The sequence below is a fragment of the Bos taurus genome, chromosome 8 (assembly GCF_002263795.3).
Source record: "Bos taurus isolate L1 Dominette 01449 registration number 42190680 breed Hereford chromosome 8, ARS-UCD2.0, whole genome shotgun sequence".
Taxonomy (NCBI): Eukaryota; Metazoa; Chordata; class Mammalia; order Artiodactyla; family Bovidae; genus Bos; species Bos taurus.
Window position 1 is genome coordinate 90,332,932 of NC_037335.1, and position 23,449 is coordinate 90,356,380.

At 41.9% G+C, this 23,449-nt stretch overlaps 2 protein-coding genes across 3 annotated transcripts in view; both read left to right on the forward strand.

Annotated features, from left to right (window-relative positions):
• Nucleotides 1–2,562, forward strand: part of TMEFF1 (transmembrane protein with EGF like and two follistatin like domains 1) — a 96,595-nt gene extending 94,033 nt beyond the window's left edge. The window contains exon 10 of the mRNA NM_001205476.2: nt 1,945–2,562. Within this exon, the coding sequence (NP_001192405.2) occupies nt 1,945–2,029 (85 nt within the window). The 3' untranslated portion in view covers nt 2,030–2,562. The remainder of the gene's footprint in view (nt 1–1,944) is intronic.
• CAVIN4 (caveolae associated protein 4) lies at nt 2,297–15,649 on the forward strand. Of its 2 annotated transcripts, XM_059889123.1 has the most exons (3): nt 2,297–2,384; nt 3,527–3,976; nt 13,274–15,649. In XM_059889123.1, exons 2-3 carry the CDS (start codon nt 3,569–3,571, stop codon nt 13,949–13,951), a joined length of 1,086 nt encoding a protein of 361 aa, XP_059745106.1. In that variant the 5' UTR covers nt 2,297–2,384; nt 3,527–3,568; the 3' UTR covers nt 13,952–15,649. The 2 variants fall into 2 exon arrangements, with proteins under 2 accessions (XP_059745106.1, NP_001096734.2); NM_001103264.1 differs by lacking the exon at nt 2,297–2,384 and having other exon boundaries at nt 3,473–3,976.
• The last annotated feature ends 7,800 nt before the right edge of the window (nt 15,650–23,449 follow it).

Below are 23,449 nucleotides of genomic sequence, written 5' to 3' on the forward strand. Positions count from 1 at the left end.
CCATGGGATTCTCCAGGCAAAAATACTGGAGTGCGGCATTTCTCTCCAGGGGATCTTCCCGACCCAGGGGTTAAACCTGGTCTCCTGCCTTGCAGGCAGATTCTTTACCTCTAGTGTATATCCCATCACTCGAGTACTCTTGCCTGGAAAATCCCATGGACGGAGGAGCCTGGTAGGCTGCATGCAGTCCATGGGGTCGCTAAGAGTCGGACACGACTGAGCGACTTCATGTTCACTTTTCACTTTAATGCATTGGAGAAGGAAATGGCAACCCACTCCAGTGTTCTTTCCTGGAGAATCCCAGGGACAGGGGAGCCTGATAGGCTGCCGTCTATGGGATCACCCAGAGTTGGACATGACTGAAGCGACTTAGCAGCAGCAGTTTATATCCCAAGTCCATTTGCTGCCTTCACAGACACATAGGCGTTGCCTTATATTTAACTGTTACAGTGTATTCACTACCCTCTGTCTCTATGTCTGAAGGGTCATCTCATTGAATTTATCATAGATCTCTTCCTGAGGCCTTTTTATTATGGCATTTTCACCCCTAGAATGTCTTGCTCCCTTGGATTGAGGATATTATAATTATGCACTTGGACTGACCTGCACTGCATTTTTAAGGAGTGTCTCTCCCACACAGTCCATTGCGACAGCTGTTCACTTATCCTGTGGTGACTGTTACATGTGAGGAATCTTCCTTTAAAGGGATGTTCCCACTGACACATTTATCCAGACTGCAGGAGTGAAATTTTCTTCTCTTAGGCTTGGCATCTTCTTTCATGTTGAATATCACCTTGGCCGAACCCCCTTATTGTGTAGATGGAAAAAACCCGTGGTCTCAGGAACTTGTCCAGTGTCACGGTGAGTTGTGACAGTTGAGGAAGATTGCCGTCCCTCTCAATCGGTGTTCCCATGTGTGAAATGGAGTTGATTCCAGCCCTGTCTACCTCCAAGTGTTTTTATGAGGATAAGGCAAAATTTGTGAAAAACAGTATGTAAACTGGAAGTGTTACCATCAAGCTTTTACATCAAGACAAAGTAGTGCTCTTGGAAAATGAGTAAAAACCTGGAACTTTAGGGTAGAAGTTCTTGTCTCAAGACTTTCTTACTGTTAGATTATAAAGTTCTTGCTGGAAGAGATTTTAGAGGTTAGTCCAACTCTTAATATTTTGCTTATAGAAAAAGGGTGTTGCACAGCTAGTTTCTAGCAGAGCCTCAACTCAGAATTACTGGAGCTCATCCAGCTTCCTTTATTCCATGTTGTGTAGTGTATAGCACTTTGTGCACAGTGAGATCTGATTGCGTTTACATTCTAGTGGGCGGGCACATGGCACGACAGGCTTTAAACCACCGCAGAGAAACATGCACAGAGCCGTGAGAGCAGACTGAGAAGTATCTCTTATCCCCCAAGTTCTGTCCTGGGTTTTGTGGTTTGTCCCAGCAGGGTGTCGAATGACTTCTGAATTACCATCTAAAATAACTAGGCATTTCCTGTATTTTCTGATTTGAGGTTAATAAGCACATTTCTTCCTGATTTCTCCTTCATCTAAGCTGTCCTTGTCATTTTGAGGGTGTTGTCATGCTCAGGGAAAGTACATAAGCAAGGATCCTTTCTACTGTCACAAGTTTCCATGTTACCAGTCACTGTGGTTTGGTAATTGCCAGGCCAGAAGAAGGGTGGCGATTCCTCTTGGGGATGCACATGCAGTGGGAGACCCTGGGAGTGAGTTTCATTTGTGTTTACACCTGCATTGCACGTCTAACCCTCTCACCTCCCTGCTTTGTAGGAAGGACGGCAGTCTGACATGATAGTCTGTCATCAAATAGCGTCTGTTTCCCTTTCATGTGATCATATGCAATATGGCTTTCTGTGTGGAATGTGTATTAACCTGGAAACATTTGAAATATCCTAAACAAAATGACATTTTCCTTTTTTCTTGACAGAAAATGCCCTAAAAATAATAGAGGACGACGACAGAAGCAAAACCTAGGTCATTTTACTTCAGATACGTCATCCAGAATGGTTTGAACTGGTGACTTTTATATGTACACTGACCATGTGATGTACATTTATTATGTCTTTTTTTAAAGAATGGAAATATTTATTTCAGAGGCCTTATTTTTGGACATTTTTAGTGTAGTACTGTTGGCTCGTATTTAGAATATTCAGCTACAACAGTTTTGGACTGTTTAGTAGTCTTTGTTTTATGTTTTTAAATACAGAAATTGATTTCACAAATTTGTACCACATGGTAATTCTAAGACTTGTTCTTTACCCATGGAATGTAATATTTTTGCAAAGATGGACCACTTCACAAATGGTTACAAAGTCATACCCACTTCTTCCACAATGACCACAGCAAATGACCAAGCATGAACTAAAGGTAAAGATGTTTACAGATTACTTTTCTTACAAAAAAAATCTAGAAGACACTGTGTTTAGACATTTCAATGTTTTTGAGATTTATTAACTGATTTTTTAGACACTGCCTATCGCATGAACTATAAAGTTGTGTGTGTTAGATGTAAAATATTTATAAGATGTATGGACTGGAATTTGATCATTTCTCTCTTTGAAAAAATAATTCTGAATTAATTTTTAAAAGTATATGGTAGCAGTGATGAAACGGATCACTGAAAAGTAGACTTAGATGTTGTGAAAATAGTCTGTTTAACAAATGGATTGGAATAAAGCCTACTCTGTCATTTAAACTACTTTAATACACATTCATTTTTAAAGAGAGTATTTGTTTTAAGATAAATAAACCAATGGTATCAGTGTTTGTGAATAAAATGCAAAAATGATGTTAACAATTGGTGCTCTTTGTGTGAGCTTAAAAATCATCTCAGACCTCTATCCAAATTTGTTCTGTTATAATAGCTATACTAATAGGTTGTTGATGTTTAAAGATCTGAAGTGTGAGTAGAATGTGTTCAGGTGTTTAACATGTAGTTTAGGTATTCAGAAGTATGCATGTAGAATTTAAGAATATGTTCAAAATATTAATTTTAATATTCGGTTTGGAAAAGCATGTTATAATATAATGTTTTCACTATATGGCCTCTGTTTTGGTGTGTTTATTTATTGCATTCTTTGATATTGATATATCAGTGCATTTAATGTGAGATTAATGGAAAAAACAGATTTCTGTTCAAAATTCCCATTTGCTTTTTATAAATAATGCTTGAAATTGTCTAAAGGCAAAAGGCTTCACCCATCACTTAAAGTTTGCTTATTTAGTTATTTGGCTTCTAGGCTTAATATTAGTAACACGGTGGCTTTAGGGAACTTTTCTTTTTAAAAAGCTTCCCTCTTCTACCCACACAGTCTTATTTGAGCCCCTTAGTCAGTCAGTAAGCATGTTTGGAACAGCATCCAGTGCTTTGCGAGGGTTCATATTGCAGAACAGTCATGTATGGGTATTTGTAGTTACAAATACTTGACCAGCCTCCAGGGGTGGGGCTTCCAACCCTTTAAGCAACCCTCTTGCCTGTTATCAAGCTAACTTTTTGCTCTCGGTGCCAGAATTGATTGTGGTAAGACATCTTTCACTGAGAAATAATTAAAATGGAGCATAATGGGTCGGCTTCAAATGCTGATAAAATCCACCAGAATCGCCTGTCGAATGTGACAGAAGATGAAGACCAAGATGCCGCTCTCACCATTGTGACTGTGCTGGACAAAGTCGCTGCCATCGTGGACAGTGTGCAGGCCAGCCAGAAGAGGATAGAGGAGAGACACAGGGTGATGGAGAATGCCATCAAGTCCGTCCAGATTGACCTGCTCAAGTTTTCACAGTCACACAGCAACACAGGCTATGTCATTAACAAGTTGTTTGAGAAAACCCGAAAGGTCAGTGCTCACATTAAAGACGTGAAGGCCCGGGTGGAGAAGCAACAAACTCACGTTAAAAAAGTTGAAGCTAAGCAAGAAGAAATAATGAAGAAAAACAAATTCCGTGTGGTCATATTCCAGGTAAGCTGTGTGTTTAACTCAACGACTGCGGTCTTTTGCAGCCTTTAATGGCCAGCATGTCCTATCCGAGTCCAGTGTCACGTGGTGACTGTTGTATACATGTGTGTGGTGGAGTTCTGTATCAGCAGGGATCTCAGCATAAAGCCATTTCTCTGTTAACTGGTATACTAGCATGTCAGTGTTTTGAGCTTCTCAACCATTCCATGTAATATGAACTGTGGATCATAGCTGAGTCTATTTCTTGCCTTTGAAACTTAATATTGGTAATCCGCTTTTGGGATATTAGCCATATTAGCATGGTGCCCTCTCATAGCCTTTGAGAAGGTTAGAACTAGAAGATAGCTAAGAAGCCTCCAGTTTAAAACACCTCTTTGTTGTATGGAAGAAAAAAAAAAAAGAAACTGAGGACCTGTAGCCCCATAGTGTGGTTCTTTCCCTTGCTATGGAGAGCCTGGAAAGCCCTAAACAGTAAAATGTAAACTTTGCAGAAATTAATTTGTCTATTGAATTTTTTGTATTATAATAATGTGTAAGTCACAGTTATAAGCCAAACAGTATTTCTTGATGAACAATCAGACAGTTCTGTTTTTTCTTATAGTTATACAAGCGTAGGAGTCACTTAAGTAATTCCTTATATTTGATTATAATGTCTCTTAGCTGATTTTATATGGTAGTTTCTATGTGGCATTGTGTATTGAGCTAGTAAGTTCCTATCTTCCTGTCTTATCTGCACTTGACCCTCATGTTTTTTGAAATAGGAATGCATCCATGGCAAATGCCTAAAACCTATTATATGTTTTAAAACTGTTACAGATCAAAAGGGAAAAGCTTGAACTCCGATGGTAGAAAAATTGGAAAGTCATTATCAGTCAGTTCACAGAGGACCAAATAAATGAGCAAAATTCCACTTTCACCTACTTAAATATTGACAGTTACTGAAACATATTCTGAGTTTAAGAATAGGAAATAACAAGCACTTTCGTTTTCTGCTAGTAGAATATTAATTGGTACATTTCTGGAGGGTGGTTTTGGTAGTATGTGTTAAGAACCTTAAAAATTCACAAACCTTTTGGCTTCAAAATTTCACATCAACATGCTTATTGTATGCATAAAATCAGGAATGTGTGTGGGGATGTTCACTGGTGCATATATGTAGTGTTATCATGCTGTATTTTTTAAATGGATGGATGCCCATATGCATAGGGGAAAAGCCTAGAAGAATGAAACAAATTGAAATAGGAACACAGTTGGATTATGTAGGCGGGTATTTGTAAGATACCAGGAATGTGGGCCATTAATGCCCCAGGGGATTCTTTACACTTTAGTCAGTTCTTTGTAGCCCACTGTTGACTGATAAGGTTACACTGGAATAGTAAGTGGTATTTTGGATTTGTTGTGAAGAGCCTGTTGGTTATTTAGGAGAAAGAATGAAAAGAGAAGGTTGCTGATTTCAGAGGTAGGCAGGTTGGACTATGCCATCTGAAGGGCTTTGCCATTTCTTCCCCTGCCACCGCCCCTGCCCCAAGTCCCTGAAAGTCCTTCTCCAGACATTTTTTGGGAAAACACACACACACACCTGTTATCTTACTGTCGGAAGCCTTTGTCAGTGTATGCAATGGGTGTAGATTTAGTACGAGAATATAGTCTTCATTCTTGAATTCATTTTTCCAAGGGCATTAACAGTCATGAGTATATCTCACTTGCCTGGGGCATGCCAGGAAACATTCTTGGTATCCACAATTTCTTCTGAGAACCTTTCTGTGAAGAGTAGACCAGGTAACAATCAAGGTTTCAGTTCAGTTTAGTTGCTCAGTCGTGTCCGACTCTTTGCGACCCCATGAATTGTAGCACACCAGGCCTCCCTGTCTATCACCAACTCCCGGAGTTCACCCAAACTCATGTCCATCGAGTAAGTGATGCCATCCAGCCATCTCATCCTCTGTTGGCCCCTTCTCCTCCTGCCCCCAATCCCTCCCAGCATCGGAGTCTTTTCCAGTGAGTCAACTCTTCTCATGAGGTGGCCAAAGTATTGGAGTTTCAGCTTTAGCATCAGTCCTTCCAATGAACACCCAGGGCTGATCTCCTTTAGGATGGACTGGTTGGATCTCCTTGCAGTCCAAGGGACTCTCAAGAGTCTTCTCCAACACCACAGTTCAAAAGCATCAATTCTTCGGTGCTCAGCTTTCTTCACAGTCCAACTCTCACATCTATACATGACCGCTGGAAAAACCATAGCCTTGACTAGATAGATGGACCTTTGTTGGCAAAATAATGTCTCTGCTTTTGAATATGCTATCTAGGTTGGTCATAACTTTCCTTCCAAGAAGTAAGTGTCTTTTAATTTCATGGCTGCAGTCACCATCTGCAGTGATTTTGGAGCCTAGAAAAATAAAGTCTGACACTGTTTCCACTGTTTCTGCATCTATTTCCCATGAAGTAATGGGATCAGATGCCATGATCTTAGTTTTCTGAATGTTGAGCTTTAAACCAACTTTTTCACTCTCCTCTTTCACTTTCATCAAGAGGCTTTTTAGTTCCTCTTCACTTTCTTCCATAAGGGTGGTGTCATCTGCATATCTGAGGTTATTGATATTTCTCCCGGCAATCTTGATTCCAGCTTGTGCTTCTTCCAGTCCAGTGTTTCTCATGATGTTTCTCATATAAGTTAAATAATCAGGGTGACAATATACAGCCTTGACGAACTCCTTTTCCTATTTGGAACCAGTCTGTTGTTCCATGTCCAGTTCTAACTGTTGCTGACCTGCATATACGTTTCTCAAGAGACCGGTCAGGTGGTCTGGTATTCCCATCTCTTTCAGAACTTTCCACAGTTTATTGTGATCCACACAGTCAAAGGCTTTGGCATAGTCAATAAAGCAGAAATAGATGTTTTTCTGGAACTCTTTCCCTTTTTCCACGATCCAGCAAATGTTGGCAATTTGATCTCTGGTTCCTCTGCCTTTTCTAAAACCAGCTTGAACATCTGGAAGGTTCATGTATTGCTGAAGCCTGGCTTGGAGAATTTTGAGCATTACTTTACTAGCGTGTGAGATGAGTGCACTTGTGTGGTAGTTTGAGCATTCTTTGGCATTGCCTTTCTTTGGGATTGGAATGAAAACTGACCTTTTCCAGTCCTGTGGCCCCTGCTGAGTTTTCCAAATTTGCTGGCATATTGAGTGCAGCACTTTCACAGCATCATCCTTTAGGATTTGAAATAGCTCAACTGGAATTCCATCACCTCCACTAGCTTTGTTCATGGTGATGCTTTCTAAGGCCCACTTGACTTCACATTCCAGGATGTCTGGCTCTAGGTGAGTGATCACACCATCATGATTTTCTGGGTCGTGAAGCTCTTTTTTGTACAGTTCTTCTGTGTATTCTTGCCACCTCTTCTTAATATCTTCTGCTTCTGTTAGGTCCATACCATTTCTGTCCTTTATTGAGCCCATCTTTGCATGAAATGTTCCCTTGGTATCTAATTTTCTTGAAGTGTTCTCTTGTCTTTCCCATTCTGTTGTTTTCTTCTATTTCTTTGCATTGATCGCTGAGGAAGGCTTTCTTATCTCTCCTTGCTATTCTTTGGAACTCTGCATTCAGATGCTTATATCTTTCCTTTTCTCCTTTGCTTTTCACTTGTCTTCTTTTCACAGCTATTTGTAAGGCCTCCCCAGACAGCCATTTTGCTTTTTTGCGTTTCTTTTCCATGGGGATGGTCTGATCCCTGTCTCCTGTACATTGTCACGAACCTCCGTCCATAGTTCATCAGGCACTCTATCTATCAGATCTAGTCCCTTAAATCTATTTCTCACTCCCACTGTATAATCATAAGCAATTTGATATAGGTCCTACCTGAATGGTCTAGTGGTTTTCCCTACTTTCTTCACTTTAAGTCTGAATTTGGCAATAAGGAGTTCAGTGGCTTAATAAAACAGGAGTTTCTGAAAAGTCCTAATTGTCTCTTGTGTGTCTGTTGATATACAATTCTTCTTTTAAAAAGTTGTTTCTATAACCTGTTTATTCCCTGAAACTTGCTATTTTTTTTTCTTTTCTTTGAGCCCCAGTAGTTATTAGAATGAATAAAGGATGGTATGAAAAAGCAACTAAGAGGCATAATGTTGTGAAGAGTCTATGAAATTAAGTTGTGCAGAGTAAGCAGCCCTTTGTCAATAAGCAGTGGCTATCTCATGCAGTTGGGAGTGCTTGTAAAGAAAAGATACAGGCAACTACCAGTGGATATGGGGATTCTTAGATGTTGAAATAAAGAATACAGCATTCACATGGTTCTTCGTAGCAGTTAAAATTCTTATAATTTTTTTTGGCTGCTCCACTTGTGGGATCTCAGTTCCCTGACCAGGCACTGAATCTGTGCCATGGCAGTGAAAGAGCCAAATCTTAACCACTAGACCACCAGAGAATTCCCAAAATTCTTAAAATGTATTCTCATAGTTAATATATGTGTATATATGTGTATATATACATGTATACACACACACACGGCTTTATCGAGACTGTGCCTTCTACTAAAATTAACTTGAAGCTGAGTAATTTAGCTGTAACAGGCTTACCTTTCCATTTGAGTTTTTCCTCAAAAAGGTATCCCTGGATATATCTTTTGGTGGCAGACTTGATTGGTACTTTATCTCCCACAGTTGTGTACAGTGGAGCTGTTACCTAATCCTGGACATTGGCTTTGGAAAAAAGTGTCTGTTCTGTATCATACAATTATGATTTCTTTTTGAACATGCTTTCACCTTGGTGACCTTCTCACCATGAAGGCGAGGAAGGAGGATTATCATACCTTCTAACAGTTTTGCTTACTAACCACATGCCTTTGCTTCCCAAATGAGGTATTAGGCCTTTCCCTAATGATAAGTTCCAGACTTGTAAATATTCAGACTTCTCCTACCTATATTACTTTGATAATCATGGCCACTATACTCTGATTTATAGTACTTGTTTTGTTACAAAACTCATCTTCTTACCTAGAATTTCACATGAAAAGATGCATAATAATTATACTTGGAAATCAACTATAATTCAACCCTAATTGTTTTCAATTATTATTTTAGTGAATTCACCACTAACTCATGATTATCTCTGAAGCATAGGCATTACAACAAATAGATTCACTTAACAGGTTCTTTCTCTGATTCACCTCTGTTTTGTTTTGTTGTTAAGCTTGATTTTGTAGAGTTTGTTGTGCACTTGAAGGAGGGTTTGTGATTCCTGAGCCAGATCTGATGCCTTTACAGCAGGATTGTGAAGGTTTTTCTCACCGAACAGTAATGATTCTTCAGCTCCGTTTCTAATACCTCCTCAGTCTACACCCACACACGCAGGGCTGCTGAAGCTGCTCCCTGTAGCAGGTGGTCAGGAAAAGCGAGGAATAAAGTTGCAGCTTCTAACTGATTCATCAGAGAGCTGTCAGTTATCCACCCTGACTTTTTTTTTAAGCTCCTAGACTGTCCAGTCCTATAGCCAAATAATTAAATTTTAAGTAAGTATCCAAAGAAATAAAGTTCCGGGGATACCTCCTTGACTATCAGGCTGATAGGTCTTGGAATGTATATGAATGTATTTCTTACATAGTAAATTTTTTTGGTTGAACGTATTTAATCTGGATCTCAAAGTAAGGGCACATTTATTTTGTTTGTTTGTTTTAGATATATTCATTTTTTGTCTGTGGTGGGTCTTCGTTGCTGCACAGGGCTTTCTTGAGTTGTGGCGAGCGGGGGCTAATCTGTAGTTGTATTACGCTACAAGGTGGCTTCTCCTGTTGCGGAGCACAGGCTCTAGTGTTTGTGGGCTTCAGTAGTTGTCACACACGGGCTTGGTATTCGCAACTGTGGGCTCTGGAGCGTGGGCTGAGTAGTTGTGATGCGTGGACTTAGTAGTGGACCAGGAGTCGAACTAACCACATGCCTTTGCTTCCCAAAGACATGTGTCCCCTGCGTTACACGGTGGATTCTTAACCACTGGACCCCCAGGGAGGCCTGGGAGCATAGTTTCTTTTAAAAAAATTCATGGGTTCAGTTAGAAATCTCATGATCTTTAAAGTTTTTCTGGTTTAGTTTTAAAAATAACCAGTAAATAGTGAATTGAGGTCCTTTAGCAGCTGTGTTTTTGGGCTCATTCTCAAGGTTACTAGTGTCTGCCAGTTCAATCCAGTTCTTATCCTTACCCTTTGACACATTGACATAGTTATTCCCTCCCTCTCTTCTTCTCTTTTGCACATTTGTACTCTCTGTTTCTTCTTAAAGCTTCTTTCCCCTGGGCTTCTGGGGGCGTCCCTCTCTCTTAGTTTTCCTCCTGCCTCACTGGCTGCTATTTTTCCATTTTGATTCTTTCTCATCTCTTCCTTCTTATCTTTAGGTCCAAAATCCATTTATCTGTCTATAACACCAAAATTCAAAAATTTCTAAAAATAAATTTTTTGTAACTTATTTGGCAGCAAGGCCTAACTTGACCTGAACTCATTTGAAGGCAAAACCCAACCTCAAGTAGCATGAGGCTATTTGTATTCTTTATGCCACCCTGGAGTGAATGTTCATATTTTTTTTTCTTTGCAAGATCTCACTGGGAATGTTATATATTATTTTCCCAAATCTGAAATATTCTGATTTTTTTTTTCTAATTTTATTTTATTTTTAAACTTTACATAATTGTATTAGTTTTGCCAAATATCAAAATGAATCCGCCACAGGTTACATGTGTTCCCCAGATTTTTAAAAGGTACTTTGGTTTCAGGGAGTTTTGAGTAATGAAGTGTAGACCCACTCAATCTCTTGGTTGTCTGTTTGAACCGGTCATGATTTTTAGTTTCATCTTTATGTTAATGACTCCTAGAGAGATAAATCTCTAGTCCAGACCTCTCCTGGATTCCAGACTTATATATTCAACTGCCTACTCGTCATCTCTGCGTGGATGTGCAGTGGGGATCTCAAAGTCGGCATTCTCAGCACCTTAGTCAGTATCCTTCCCCTCCAGTCTCTGCCTCTCACTGTCTTCCCAATCTTAGTGAAATGCAAATATGTCCTTCATTTGCTCAGGCCCTGGACTTGAGAATCATCACCCTTGACGTCTCCACAGCTCAGTCTAGCAGTGGATCCCATTGACTCCTACCTTCACAGTGGATCTGGAATCAGACCACTTCTCACCACCGCCTCTGCCAGCACCTTGACCGCCTCTCACCTGATTGAGCTCAGTGGTCTCTACCTGCTCTCCCTGCTTCTCATTACCCTCGACTGCCTCATTTCAACAGGGTGACCCTTTTACAGCATGAGTCAAATCATGTTACTGTTTTCCCCAGAACTAGAAGGCTTCCTATCATATCCGGAATAAGAGCCACAATCATGATTGGCTACAGAGCCTTACGTGCACTGGCCCTCTCGCTCCCTCTCTTACCTTCTCTCCTTCTCTTGACCCTTGATCATTCTGCTTCAGTCACGATGCCTTCTTTGCTTTCTGCTTTCCTCCCTGGGATATGCATTACCTTCAGGTCTAGGCTTGGATGTCACCTTCTTAGTGAGACCTTTCCGAGCATCCTCCCCTTTTAAAAGAGCATTTAAAGTATGTATCCCCACTCCCCATTTTATTTTTCACCTTAACATTTATTACCACCCAACATACTATATAGATAACTTGTTTATTTCTCTTTCTGAGAGTACAGGTTCTTTTACTGTTTTACTCACAGGAGGTTCTCAGTGCCTAGAATATTGACTGGTACATTGTGGGTGCTTAGTAACAATTGTTGAATGAAGGCATGTGTCTCTCTGTTCCAGCAGTCATTTGTTGAGCATACCTTCCATGTGCAAGGCACTCTGATAGATGTGGAGCATAAATCATAAATAAGATACAGCTTGGCTTTCATGGAGCCTATTATTTAGTGAAGGCCCCAGGGAGACATACACAAATGAGTAGAGCTCCAGTTCAATTCAGACTGTGAAAAATATTGTAAGTAGAAGATGGTTGGATGGCATCACTGACTTAATGCACATGAATCTGAGCAAACTCTGAGAGATAGTGAAGTACAGGGAATCCTGGCGTGCTGCAGTCCATGGGGTCACAGTCGGACACGACTTATTGAGTGAACAACAACAAGTACTTTTGTGTCATTTGGGTATAAATTGGAGACAGAATTGGTCTCTTGGGGAGGTTGGGCATGTTTGACTCAAAGATTTTGTTCACCAAGTTGAAAAGAGCATTTAAAGGTATTTAATTAAGGTAGCAAAAACCACATATAGGAAGGCGTGGAGGGATGAGAACAGCATGTGCTGGAGGCGCTCAGGGTGTTTGTATGGTTGGACTGGACTGGAGGACCGGGAAAGCAGGCGTAGTTCAAACCAAAGAGCCATCTAATTATACTTCAGAATTTGAACTCTCTGTCCTTTGAGTATTGATGAGCTCCCAAATGTTTTAAAGTAGAGGAAGGATGTGATCAGATGTATGTTTTAGGACCATTTCACAGGAAATACTTCGGTGATATTGTGGTGAAGGTTTTTCATAAGTTCAGGGCTGAGATTACAGGGCCTGAATTAAGACATTGGTAGAGGCAAGGAGGAAGGAGGAGGGAACAGAGGAATTATTAGTCGGTAAGCAGTGTTACCGACAGCGCTTGGTGACCTGTCAGATGAGAGCAGGGAATATTTGGGATGGTGATTCTGAGGTTTCTCTCTGGGTGACACCTGGAGGTATTAGTGCTGAGAGGTCCAGGAAAGGGTGATGGCTGAGCCTTGATTTTTGGATAAGTTAAGTTAGAGGTGCCTGTGTTACATCTAGGTGAAGAAGTCTGCCTGCCAGTTAGAAATAAATGAGTCTTCATCTTAGGGGAAGGGGAGAGGTGAAGGGAAGATTTGTTGAGTCTGCTTGTCATTGGACTTGAAGGTAGAGCAGTGGATAATGTTGCTCAGGGTGAGCTTGGGAGATGAAGAAAAAGAAACCTTGAGAAACACCAGCATTTAAGGAGCGGGTGGAGGATAAACAACCTGTGAAAGTGAAGTCACTCAGTCGTGTCCGACTCTTCGTGACCCCATGGACTACAGCCCACCAGGCCCTCCGTCCATGGGATTTTCCAGGCAAGAGTGCTGGAGTGGGGTGCCATTGCCTTCTCCGTTAACAGCGGCTAGGCATATTAGATTTACTTGGAGCTGGTATGCTTGGTGACAGCCTTAGTGCCCTCAGACATTGCATGCTTGGCCAGCTCCCCAGGTAGCAGCAAGCGCACTGTGGAGGAGATTAAAAAGGTGTGGGAAGGTCCAAGAACCCATGGCTAACAAGCTTGCTTTCTCTCTCCTTCAGGAGGAGGTTCAGTGTCCGACATCCCTGTCTGTCGTGAAAGACAGAAGCTTGACTGAGAGTCCAGAGGAGGTGGACGAAATCTTTGATACCCCAGTTGATCTGTCTTCGGATGAAGAATATTTTGTTGAAGAGAGCAGGTCTGCCAGGCTAAAAAAGTCAGGCAAGGAGCGCATTGATAACATCAAAAAGGCATTTTCCAAAGAAAACATGCAGAAGACGCGGCAGAATTTTGACAAGAAAGTGAACAGAATTAGGACTAGAATAGTGACCCCAGAGAGGAGAGAGCGGCTGAGGCAGTCAGGGGAGAGATTGAGACAGTCAGGGGAGAGACTGAAGCAGTCAGGGGAGAGGTTTAAGAAATCTATTTCCAATGCAGCTCCCTCAAGGGAAGCTTTTAAGATGCGTAGCCTTCGGAAAACCAAAGACCGAGCAGTGGCTGAGGGTCCAGAAGAGGTCAGGGAGATGGGGGTGGACATCATTGCCAGGGGCGAGGCTCTAGGCCCCATCAGTGAGCTCTACCCCGAGGCGCTCAGTGAAACAGACCCTGAGGAGGCCAGTGCCACGCATCCTCCCCAAGAAGGTGGGGAGGTCTCGACCCCCGAGCCTCTAAAAGTTACTTTTAAACCCCAGGTGAAAGTAGAGGATGATGAATCTCTTTTGCTAGATTTAAAGCAGTAATTATAAAGAGGAATTAAGTATATTATAATTGTAAGTCTCCTTAATCATACAATCTTAGTTTAATTAGTATAGTCATTTACATGTACATGCCATATAGGAAAACATAAATGATATGCTTGTTTCATTTTTAGGTTTAAAATATTCAAGATAATAAGTTATTAATATATATTTCCTTGTAACTTCCTGGGGAATTCTTTTTTTTTTCCCTCCCCCGGAGAACTTTTTTTTTCTCTCCTCCCCCAGGGCTTATTTGATTCTATCAGCTTTCTCTCTTAGGTCACTCTCACGGCAGCTGTGGATTTTTAAGTTCATTTCTCTTGCCCATCAAAAAAAATAGTTTCCTAGTGAGGGCCAATTAGGTGTTTGTCTAGTCTACAACAAATGAAGGGCAAATTTGTGGCCATGATTTGCAAGTCAACTCTTGATTTTGGTCTAGATTAATACAAGGGGAATAACTCATGTGTGGATTTTATCTGTTCAAATCAATAGATTTGTTAGTAAATTAGCAGTCACACCCCTTTTTGATGCCTTTGCATAAAAACATGGAAGTGCTGGACTCGAGCACTCGGTTCCGGCATCAGAGCCTTGCTTGTAGCAAGCCACTTGGCAAGTCGTCTGCTAATCGTCTGGTCACTGAAATGAAGAGAGTTCACCTGTCCTGCCCACCCCAGAGGACTGCTGTGAAGATTAATGAAATATTACACATTCTGGGGGGAGCAAGAACCATTTCCAGAGAAAAGAAACCCCACCGGTTCCTCAAAAACAGAATCGAAATACTTACATCTTCTGAAAAAGCCCTGAGCTTCAAGCAGTAAGGACCTAGGTGGGACAGACACTAAAGTTGGTTTTTCTTTTCACAGAATCAGGAATGAAAAATAAAGGTTTGGGTGACATCTTTTTCATCAGAGACTAAACCCAGATCTTGGGTTTGAGTTGGGTCTTAAAACATTTCCTGGAAAATTCTTCTCTGATTATCTTCTGCTCAGATCTCTGGTGGACTAGAACAGCATGTTTGAGCATCATGAACTCTGCAACTGTGGCTGTACCTTCAAGAGGCCTCTCTAAAGCCAGACCTTATACAGTGTTTTTAAAAGACCTCAAATGTTTCTGATTCCGGAGTGAACCCCTCAAAGTCCACCTGTCTAAAACAGTGTTCAGGGAGTTCATCACAGCTGCTTTGGGAGGAAGCCAGATTCTACCTGTCAGTTAGCTGTAAATCTAACTGATCAGCTAAGTAGCTGATCCAGAAGTAGATATTATTGTTAAAGAGAAAAATGATCATACTGGTTCTTCAATTATGTATGTTTAAATCTTTTGATTTGAGAAAGGGAAGAAATGGAATTATGGGATTTGAGAATTTGAAGAGTTTTGGACAACAGTTAGCTTTCAGATCAGTTTTAGATGCTCTGGTAGTAACTAAAAATTGTACACACACACACACAAATCAGCTTTAAAATATTTAACTGAGTTATCCAGCTATTTGGGTTTGGGAGTTTGATTCAGTATCATTTCCTCTTCACCATGCGTGAATACGTAAAATAGTGAATTGTTCCTCTCATTATCTTTTTATAGAGTGTATACAGCTTTGAACAATACTTCAAAAGGAATAATTTTTAAAATGTTATGGTTTAGCAAAAGCTTGGATGCCTAATCAAATATTTCCTTAAAGCCATAATAAATTTGAATTAAAAAAGATAATACAAAGTTTGATGTCATTGTCCTATTTGTAAATATTTTTGCTGATAATGAAAGCAAACAATATGGCATGAATTTGATATAGTAACCCTGCTTATGATAGATATGTTTCTAGGTTAAACAGAATGTAAAGAAGTTATAGGCTGTTTTTTCTGGCACCATCCAGAGTAATGGAGAAGGAAGTGGCATCCCACTCCAGTATTCGTGCCTGGAAAATTCCATGGACAGAGAAGCCTGGTGGGCTGTAGTCCATGGGGTTGCAGAGAGTTGGCCATGACTGAGCACATCAGTACAGTATGCAGAGTAAATATCAATTGAACTTTTTTTTTTTGCAGATACCACTGTCAAGTAATTTCTGTCAAGTCCTTTTGCTTACTGACTCACTATATAACCAGGATTTACATGTTAATGGAATGTTGCCCACATAGGTCCGTCTGAATGTTGACGTAGAAGACATTGTAGCCTGGTCAGCTCTTATCATGGTGGACTTTGAACAATTTCCATGTTCCCAGAGGTTCATTGTAACTTTTTACATTTATTTTAGGCTGTGCTAGGTCCTCCTTGATCTACCAGCTTTCTCTGGTTGTGCCAAGTGGGGGCTACTACTCTCTAGCTGTGGTGTGCAGTCTTCTCATTGTGTGGCTTCTCCTGCTGCAGAGCACGGGCTTCAGGCACATGGGCTCAGTAGTTGTGCACAGGCTTAATCGCTCCATGGCATGTACGATCTTCCCAGACCAGGAATCAAACCCGTGTCCCCTGCATCGGCAGGCAGATTCCTAACCACTGGACCACCAGGGAAGTCTGATTCATCGTACTTTACACTGCTTGTTTGGTACTAGGATTTTCCCCTCTGTGTTCCTTCTGTCTCTGAACTTCTCCTTTAGAGCATTAGAGCATTCCTCAATTCCATATTCATCATTTTTTCTTTTACTGTGTTCTCTTGACACAAAGAATGTCTGTTTATTATATAGACTGCAAAATCAAATATCTTCATTTAATGCAAGGAATAATTATCAGCATTTTCTCTTCTTAAAGTTTCAGACAACACAGAACAGATTTTGTGCTTATTGTACTCTTCTGTGTTTTTGAAATTTTTGTTAGATTTTGAACCGTTTATTGTGATTGCAGCCATGAAATTAAAAGACGCTTACTCCTTGGAAGGAAATTTATGACCAACGTAGACAGCATACTAAAAAGTAGAGACATTACTTTGTCAGCAAAGGTCCGTCTGGTCAAGGCTATGGTTTTTCCAGTAGTCATGTATGGATGTGAGAGTTGGACTATAAGGAAAGCTGAGCGTCAAACAATTGATGCTTTTGAGCTGTGGTGTTGGAGAAGACTCTTGAGAGTCCCTTGGACTGCAAGGAGATCCAACCAGTCCATCCTAAAGGAGATCAGTCCTGGGTGTTCATTGGAAGGACTGATGTTGAAGCTGAAACTCCAATACTTTGGCCACTTGATGAGAATAGTGGACTCATTTGAAAAGACCCTGATGCTGGGAAAGATTGGGGGCAGGAGAAGAAGGGGATGACAGAGGATGAGATAGTTGGATGGCATCACCGACTCGATGGACATGAGTTTGAGTGAACTCCGGGAGTTGGTGATGGACAGGGAGGCCTGGCCTGCTGCGGTTCATGGGGTTGCAAAGAGTCGGACACGACTGAGCGACTGAACTGAACTGAACTGATTGAAATAAAATCATTGGCAGGATGTGTCCCCTTTTCTTTCTGTGGGGAAGAACAATGCATCATCCACAGATACTCGGGGCCTGGAGCCCTCTCTCAGGCTTTTCTACAGAACAGACGGAAGAGAGGAGGGGAGTGCAGCTCTGTCTCCTGCATGAGATGGATCCAGAGGCTTTTGTCTCAGGGTCTGCATGGCCTGGGTCTAGCTTAGAGTTTAGTAGAAAAGGCCCAGTGAGAAAAAGCGGTAAGAGGAGCATGATAATTCAGCCTGCTGAGCGTGTATGTGTGGTGTGTGTAAGCTCCCTTGAGCAAGTTTTCCATAAATTTAAAATACAAACTAAACTACAGTATTTTCATTTTGACTTTATTCTTTGCCTTCCATGTACATAAAAGGGTTTGGTTCAGAGCAGTCAAATTCATTGTGATTCAGCTGGAGAGCAGGCCATGTTATGTAAAATATTTCACAGAATCACTGTGAACTTTGTAATTCCCCTTGCATGAAATTACTGGGGCTGTTTTTCTTATGAGACATGTTTTCTACAGCTTCTATTGAACCCTACTAACGGCATCACTGACTCGATGGACGTGAGTTTGAGTGAACTCCGGGAGTTGGTGATGGACAGGGAGGCCTGGCGTGCTGTGATTCATGGGGTCGCAAAGAGTCGGACACGACTCAGCGACTGAATGAACTGAAAAATGTTTTAAGTTCCAATCCCCAGATAGTTTCTCTGCCCTATCTGAGTCAAGACCAGGGGAAATGACCACTGTGGTCTCATCTTGAGTTCTGTTGAAATTGGGGGCATGCTAGTTAATCTCGTCTGTAGTGAATGAAAAATGAAGAAGCCTGAGTGCTGAGTTTTGTGTGTCATTCTTGTGGCCACTTCTGAGTGTTGTGATTTCTGAGGATTTACAGCTGTCCTTAGCAAGTCCGAGTCCTTCAGTGAATTTCACGGGTGGATAGGAGATGGAGGCTAGCTAGCTCTTTGGGCGCATCTCTTAGGATGGCCGAGGATCCCCGAGAGGACAGAAGAGTGTCAGAATATCCTCAGGCTTTGAATTTACTTTGGGTATCTTCTCTAAATTAACTGTGCTGGTCAAGGGCTCTCCTAGACTGCCCTGCCTCTTGATGCCTTTGCTCATGCTGTTCATTTCCCTTTCGGCCTGGAAGATGAGTTTCAGGTTCAGTGATGATGTCCATCCATGTCCTACTTGTAGCTTTTCATGGTTACCTCCCATCCCTTAGGAAGGGCATGATTATTTACTCCATATATCCAATATACATAGCACCTTTGATCTGCCAGATTCTGTGTGAGGCACAGAGGATTCAAAGGTGAATAGAACACAGTCCTTAACCCCTCTGCTCCCCCACCCCTCCCCTTTCTCAGCCCTTTTCTCAGCCTCACTGTTTCTACGAGACTGTTAAATAAAAACAACTTATTGTTGTATTTTAGTTCATTTGTGTGACTGTGCTAGCCATCATTGTTGTTCATTTGCTAAGTTGTGTCCAATTCTTTGGGACTCCAAGGACTGCAGCACACCAGTCTCCCCTGTCTTTCACCATTTCCCTGAGTTTGGTCAGACTCATGTCCATTGCGGAGAAGGAAACGTCAGCCCACTCCACTGTTCTTGCCTAGAGAATCCTATGGACAGGGGAGCCTGGTGGGCTGCCGTCTATGGGGTCGGACAGAGTCAGACACAGCCAAAGCGACTTAGCATGCATGCGTGCATTGGAGAAGGAAATGGCAACCCACTCCAGTAATTCTTGCCTGGAGAATCCCAGGGACGGAGGAGCCTGGTGGGCTGCTGTCCATGGGGTCGCACAGAGTTGGACACGACTGAAGCAACTTAGCAGTAGCAGCAGCATGTCCATTGAGTCAGTGATGCCATCCAGCCATCTCATCCTCTGTCATCCCCTTCTGCCTTCAGTGTTTCCCAGCATGAGGGTCTTTTCCAGTGAGTCAGCTCTTCACATCAGGTAGCCAAAGTGTTACAGCTTCAGCTTCAGCCATCAGTCCTTCCAGTGAATATTCAGGGTTGATTTCCTTTAGGATTGACTGGTTTGGTCTCCTTGCTGTCCAAGGGACTCTTTCAGAATCTTCTTTCAACAGTTTGAAAGCATCAGTTTTTCAGTGCTCAGCATTCTTTATGGTCCTACTTCTTCATCTGTACATGACTGCTGGAAAAACCATAGCTTTGACTATATGAACTTTTGTTGGCAAAGTGATGTCTCTGCTTTTTCATACACTGTCTAGGTTTGTCATAGCTTTTTTCCCAAGGAACAAGCATCTTTTTAATTTCATGGCTGCAGTCATTTGGTATCATGAATCCAGAGATGGACTCCCTGTACCTCAGGAGCTTTTTCCTGGTGAAGAAGATAGACATGGAATCCAGCATCATTGTTGTGTGATTGGAGCCTCAGATTTAAAAAAGAATGATGGGAGCATAGAGGAAGCTCACAGGCTGGGGAGGACATTTCAGGGAAAGCTGGAGAAAATGGTGCATCACTTGGCATTCGAAGACCAGTCGCGATTCAGCTAAATAACAGAATTCAAGGCAAGATGCTGCTAGAGAGGTGGTATGAAGGTGTTTTGGGTTTTACGTCAGAGGCCATAGAAAGCCAGTGAGATTTTAAGCCATGGTAGTGCCATGACTGATGCTTGTGGAAGGATATTCTGTTAACATACCAGGGGTAGGGAGACCAGTTACTGGGGCCCTTGCATTTTTTTCAGGTGAGAGTAGCACCTGCCCTCAAGCATTAACAGAGCTCTGAATGGGATACACTTAGATGTGGGTTGTGATGGGGAGCCAGGTTTTTGACTTGGGTGAGTGGTCCTGCCATTCCCTGAGGTGGGAAATACTGATTCCATCTGGGGAGCTCTGAGATAGGCACTCCCCTGATGCCCCTGTTACTCTCCACTCTGACAGCCTTTGTTGCGCATCCCTGGCATAGCCTGTGAAAGAGGAGCCGTGTGTATAATCCAGAAGCTCCCACCCTGGAGGTCTGTCTGGCTTAGCCATTGTGTGTCTCACTCATGCTTGAAGAAGGCCTAATTTGGAATGATCCTTTCCTTGTTCTTGCAACTGCTTGCCCTCTCCACCAGGACTGAAAAGTCTTTGGGAAGCAACATTGCCTTTCAGATCTAAGGCCATCGTGAGAGCTCTGTCATCAACATCTTTGATCAGGGCCAGGGCCAGATTTTTGCCTGCTCATTGTGTGGTCCAAAGAAAAGCTACCCTTGATCTTAAAATGGTTGTTTTTGGTTTGTTTCTCTTTTTTCTAATTTCAGTTGTTGTTTGGCACCCAAGAATTCTAGCTGAAGTTGTGCTTGGTATTGTTAAGTAAACGCTGCTAGGACCTGGTACCTTGGTCAAGGCCAGTTGCTCAAGTTCATGTAGCTATTCGGCTGCCATGGTTTGCAGTAAGAGTCTCAATCTCACCCTGCATGCTTTGGTTTCATATCTCATCCCCTGGTGTCTTACACATTTTATCTGAGTCATGGCATCACAAATGTATTAGGGGTTCAACATGGGCTTTGATGCAATGCATTTTTCTTCTCTTCCAAGGTTTTGACTGATGGAAAAGTTCATATAAGGATCACCAGTAAAATGGAGCAAGGTGTCACCCTGTTGCTGGGTGGGTGGATTCCAATACATCCCCTGAATGTAGAGCATCTGGTAAACTCTGTTGGAGAATATGGCTTAGACCTGAGACAGGAGAGAGATCCTTTTGTGTCCCCGAGGACCTGCATACTCTGTGTGGCAGTAAGGAGAGCAAGGTTTGTGGTGCGGAAGCAGGGTCTGTTTTATCAGCTAGCAGTGAAGTCCATAGGCCAGCCTCACATACTCAGCCAAGGCGAGCAGGGGATGGAGAGCCTTTTGGCCCCCACCCTGAGTCACCGGGCTCAGGTGGGCAGGTTGTTAGGAGATGGGAGGCAGAGACTTTTGGCCCAGAAAACCCACCACACCAGCACAAAGGGTCCACTTTGAAGCTGCAGCCTGGTTTGTGCTGTTGAGGCCCAATGTGCAGAGTTAAACCTATCCCAGGGGAGGTAGCTACTGCTTCTGAAGTGCTGATGCTCAGTGAAGACCACATGGAGGCCAGGCAAGTAGGAGATTACAGATCCCAGCCCAGAGGAGAGGGCTAGAGAAACACACTTAGATGAAGCACAGGTAAATGAAATTGTGGGTTTTCATGAGAAAACTCTGGCAGTTTGACTTTGAAAGAAACAGTGGATAAAGATCATTCAAGAAAGAAAGGGGTGCAGAAGTTACCTAAAATGTAAGTTAAGCCATTCTTCTAAACAGTTCTTTATGTGTTCTCATTTCAAGAATAAGTTTCTCCTGATCACTCTATTATTAATATCTTTGTCAATTCAGTTCAGTTCATTCACTCAGTTGTGTCTGACTCTTTGAGGCCCCATGGACTGCAGCACACCAGGCCTCCCTGTCCATCACCAACTCCTGCGGTTTACTCAAACTCATGTCTATTGAGTCGGTGCTGCTATCCAACCATCTCACCCTCTGTCGTCCCCTTCTCTCGCCTTCAGTCTTTCCCAGTGTCAGGGTCTTTTCCAATGAGTCAGTTCTTCACATCAGGTGGCCAAAGTATTGGAGCTTCAGCTTGAGCACCAGTCCTTCCAATGAATATTCAGGACTGATTTTCTTTAGGATGGACTGGTTTGATCTCCTTGCAGCCCAAGGGGCTCTCAAGAGTCTTCTCCAACACCACAGTTCAAAAGCATCAATTCTTTGGTGCTCAGCTTTCTTTATAGTCCATCTCTCACATCCATACATGACTAGTGGAAAAACCAAAGCTTTGACTAGACGGACCTTTGTTGACAAAGTTATGTCTGTGCTTTTAAAATATGCTGTCTAGGTTGGTCATAACTTTTCTCCCAAGGAGCAAGTGTCTTTTAATCTCATGGCTGCAGTCACCATCTGCAGTGATTTTGGAGCCCAAAAAAATAAAGTCCGTTACCATTTCCCCATCTATTTTCCATGAAGAGATGGGACTGTATGCCATGATCTTAGTTTTCTGAATGTTGAGTTTTAAGCCAACTTTTTCACTCTCCTTTTTCACTTTCATCAAAAGGCTCTTTGGTTCTTCACTTTCTGCCATAAGGGTGGTGTCATCTGCATATCTGAGGTTATTGATATTTCTCCTGGCAATCTTGATTCCAGCTTGTGCTTCCTCCAGCCCAGCATTTCTCATGATGTCCTCTGCATATAAGTTAAATATCTTTATAGGGGCAAGAATCCTCTTTTCAAACAGTGGTTTCCAAACCTCCCTGATACAATTCACTTTAAGAGAAACACTAAATACTGTTCTTAGCTTAATAGAACTATAATGAGCACTGCAGTCTGGAGGGTTTGGTTCAGTTTCTTGCAGTTAGTCTATTAAGGTTATTACTTAATGGCTAAAGTTTGCCTACAGCAGAATATTGTAAAGCAGCCAGGTTATCCTTAAAATCTCATGCTGCTGCTAAGTCACTTCAGTCGTGTCCGACTCTTAGCAACCCCATGGACTGCAGCCTACCAGGCTCCTCCGTCCATGGGATTTGCCAGGCAAAAGTACTGGAGTGGGGTGCCATTGCCTTCTCCATGGGCTAATATAAATTATCAAGGTCTCATTACATCTTTTATCTGAATAAACTTTAAATTCTCAAACTGGTTATGTAGGTATGTTTCAGGGTAAAATAAAATCTATTGAAATGAGTCTTTCACTTTAATTATATTAGTACCTTTCAGTTATATTAGTACATTTATTTGAAAAGTTCCTGTAAGGAGAAGAAATAAATTAGCAGAATTAGGCATGCAATGTGCTTGGCTGTAGTTCAAAGCAGTGGAGGAGATTTCAGAGGGAAACATTCATACGCTTGTCAGTTAAGAAATAGAACTAAATTTTCTTCAAGAAGAGAGAAAACATTCAATGAGACCATAGGTTGTAGATGCACAGGGAGACTGCACCCAAATAGTCTCTGCCTGAAGCTCATACATCTTTCTCACGTAAAAAAATCAGCAACATTACTGGCAGACCTGTGTTAGAGAGTTAAATCACTTAAGATTTACAAGTTACCCTCCTATATTCTTAAATAATCATCTTCCAGTGATAATCTGC

What these genes read in the sequence shown, in the direction of transcription:
- CAVIN4 (XM_059889123.1), top strand. Translation starts at nt 3,569, where the DNA reads ATGGAGCATAATGGGTCGGCTTCAAATGCTGATAAAATCCACCAGAAT. An exon ending in TCCGTGTGGTCATATTCCAG is followed by an intron (nt 3,977 to 13,273) that starts GTAAGCTGTGTG and finishes TCTCTCCTTCAG; the next exon opens with GAGGAGGTTCAGTGTCCGAC.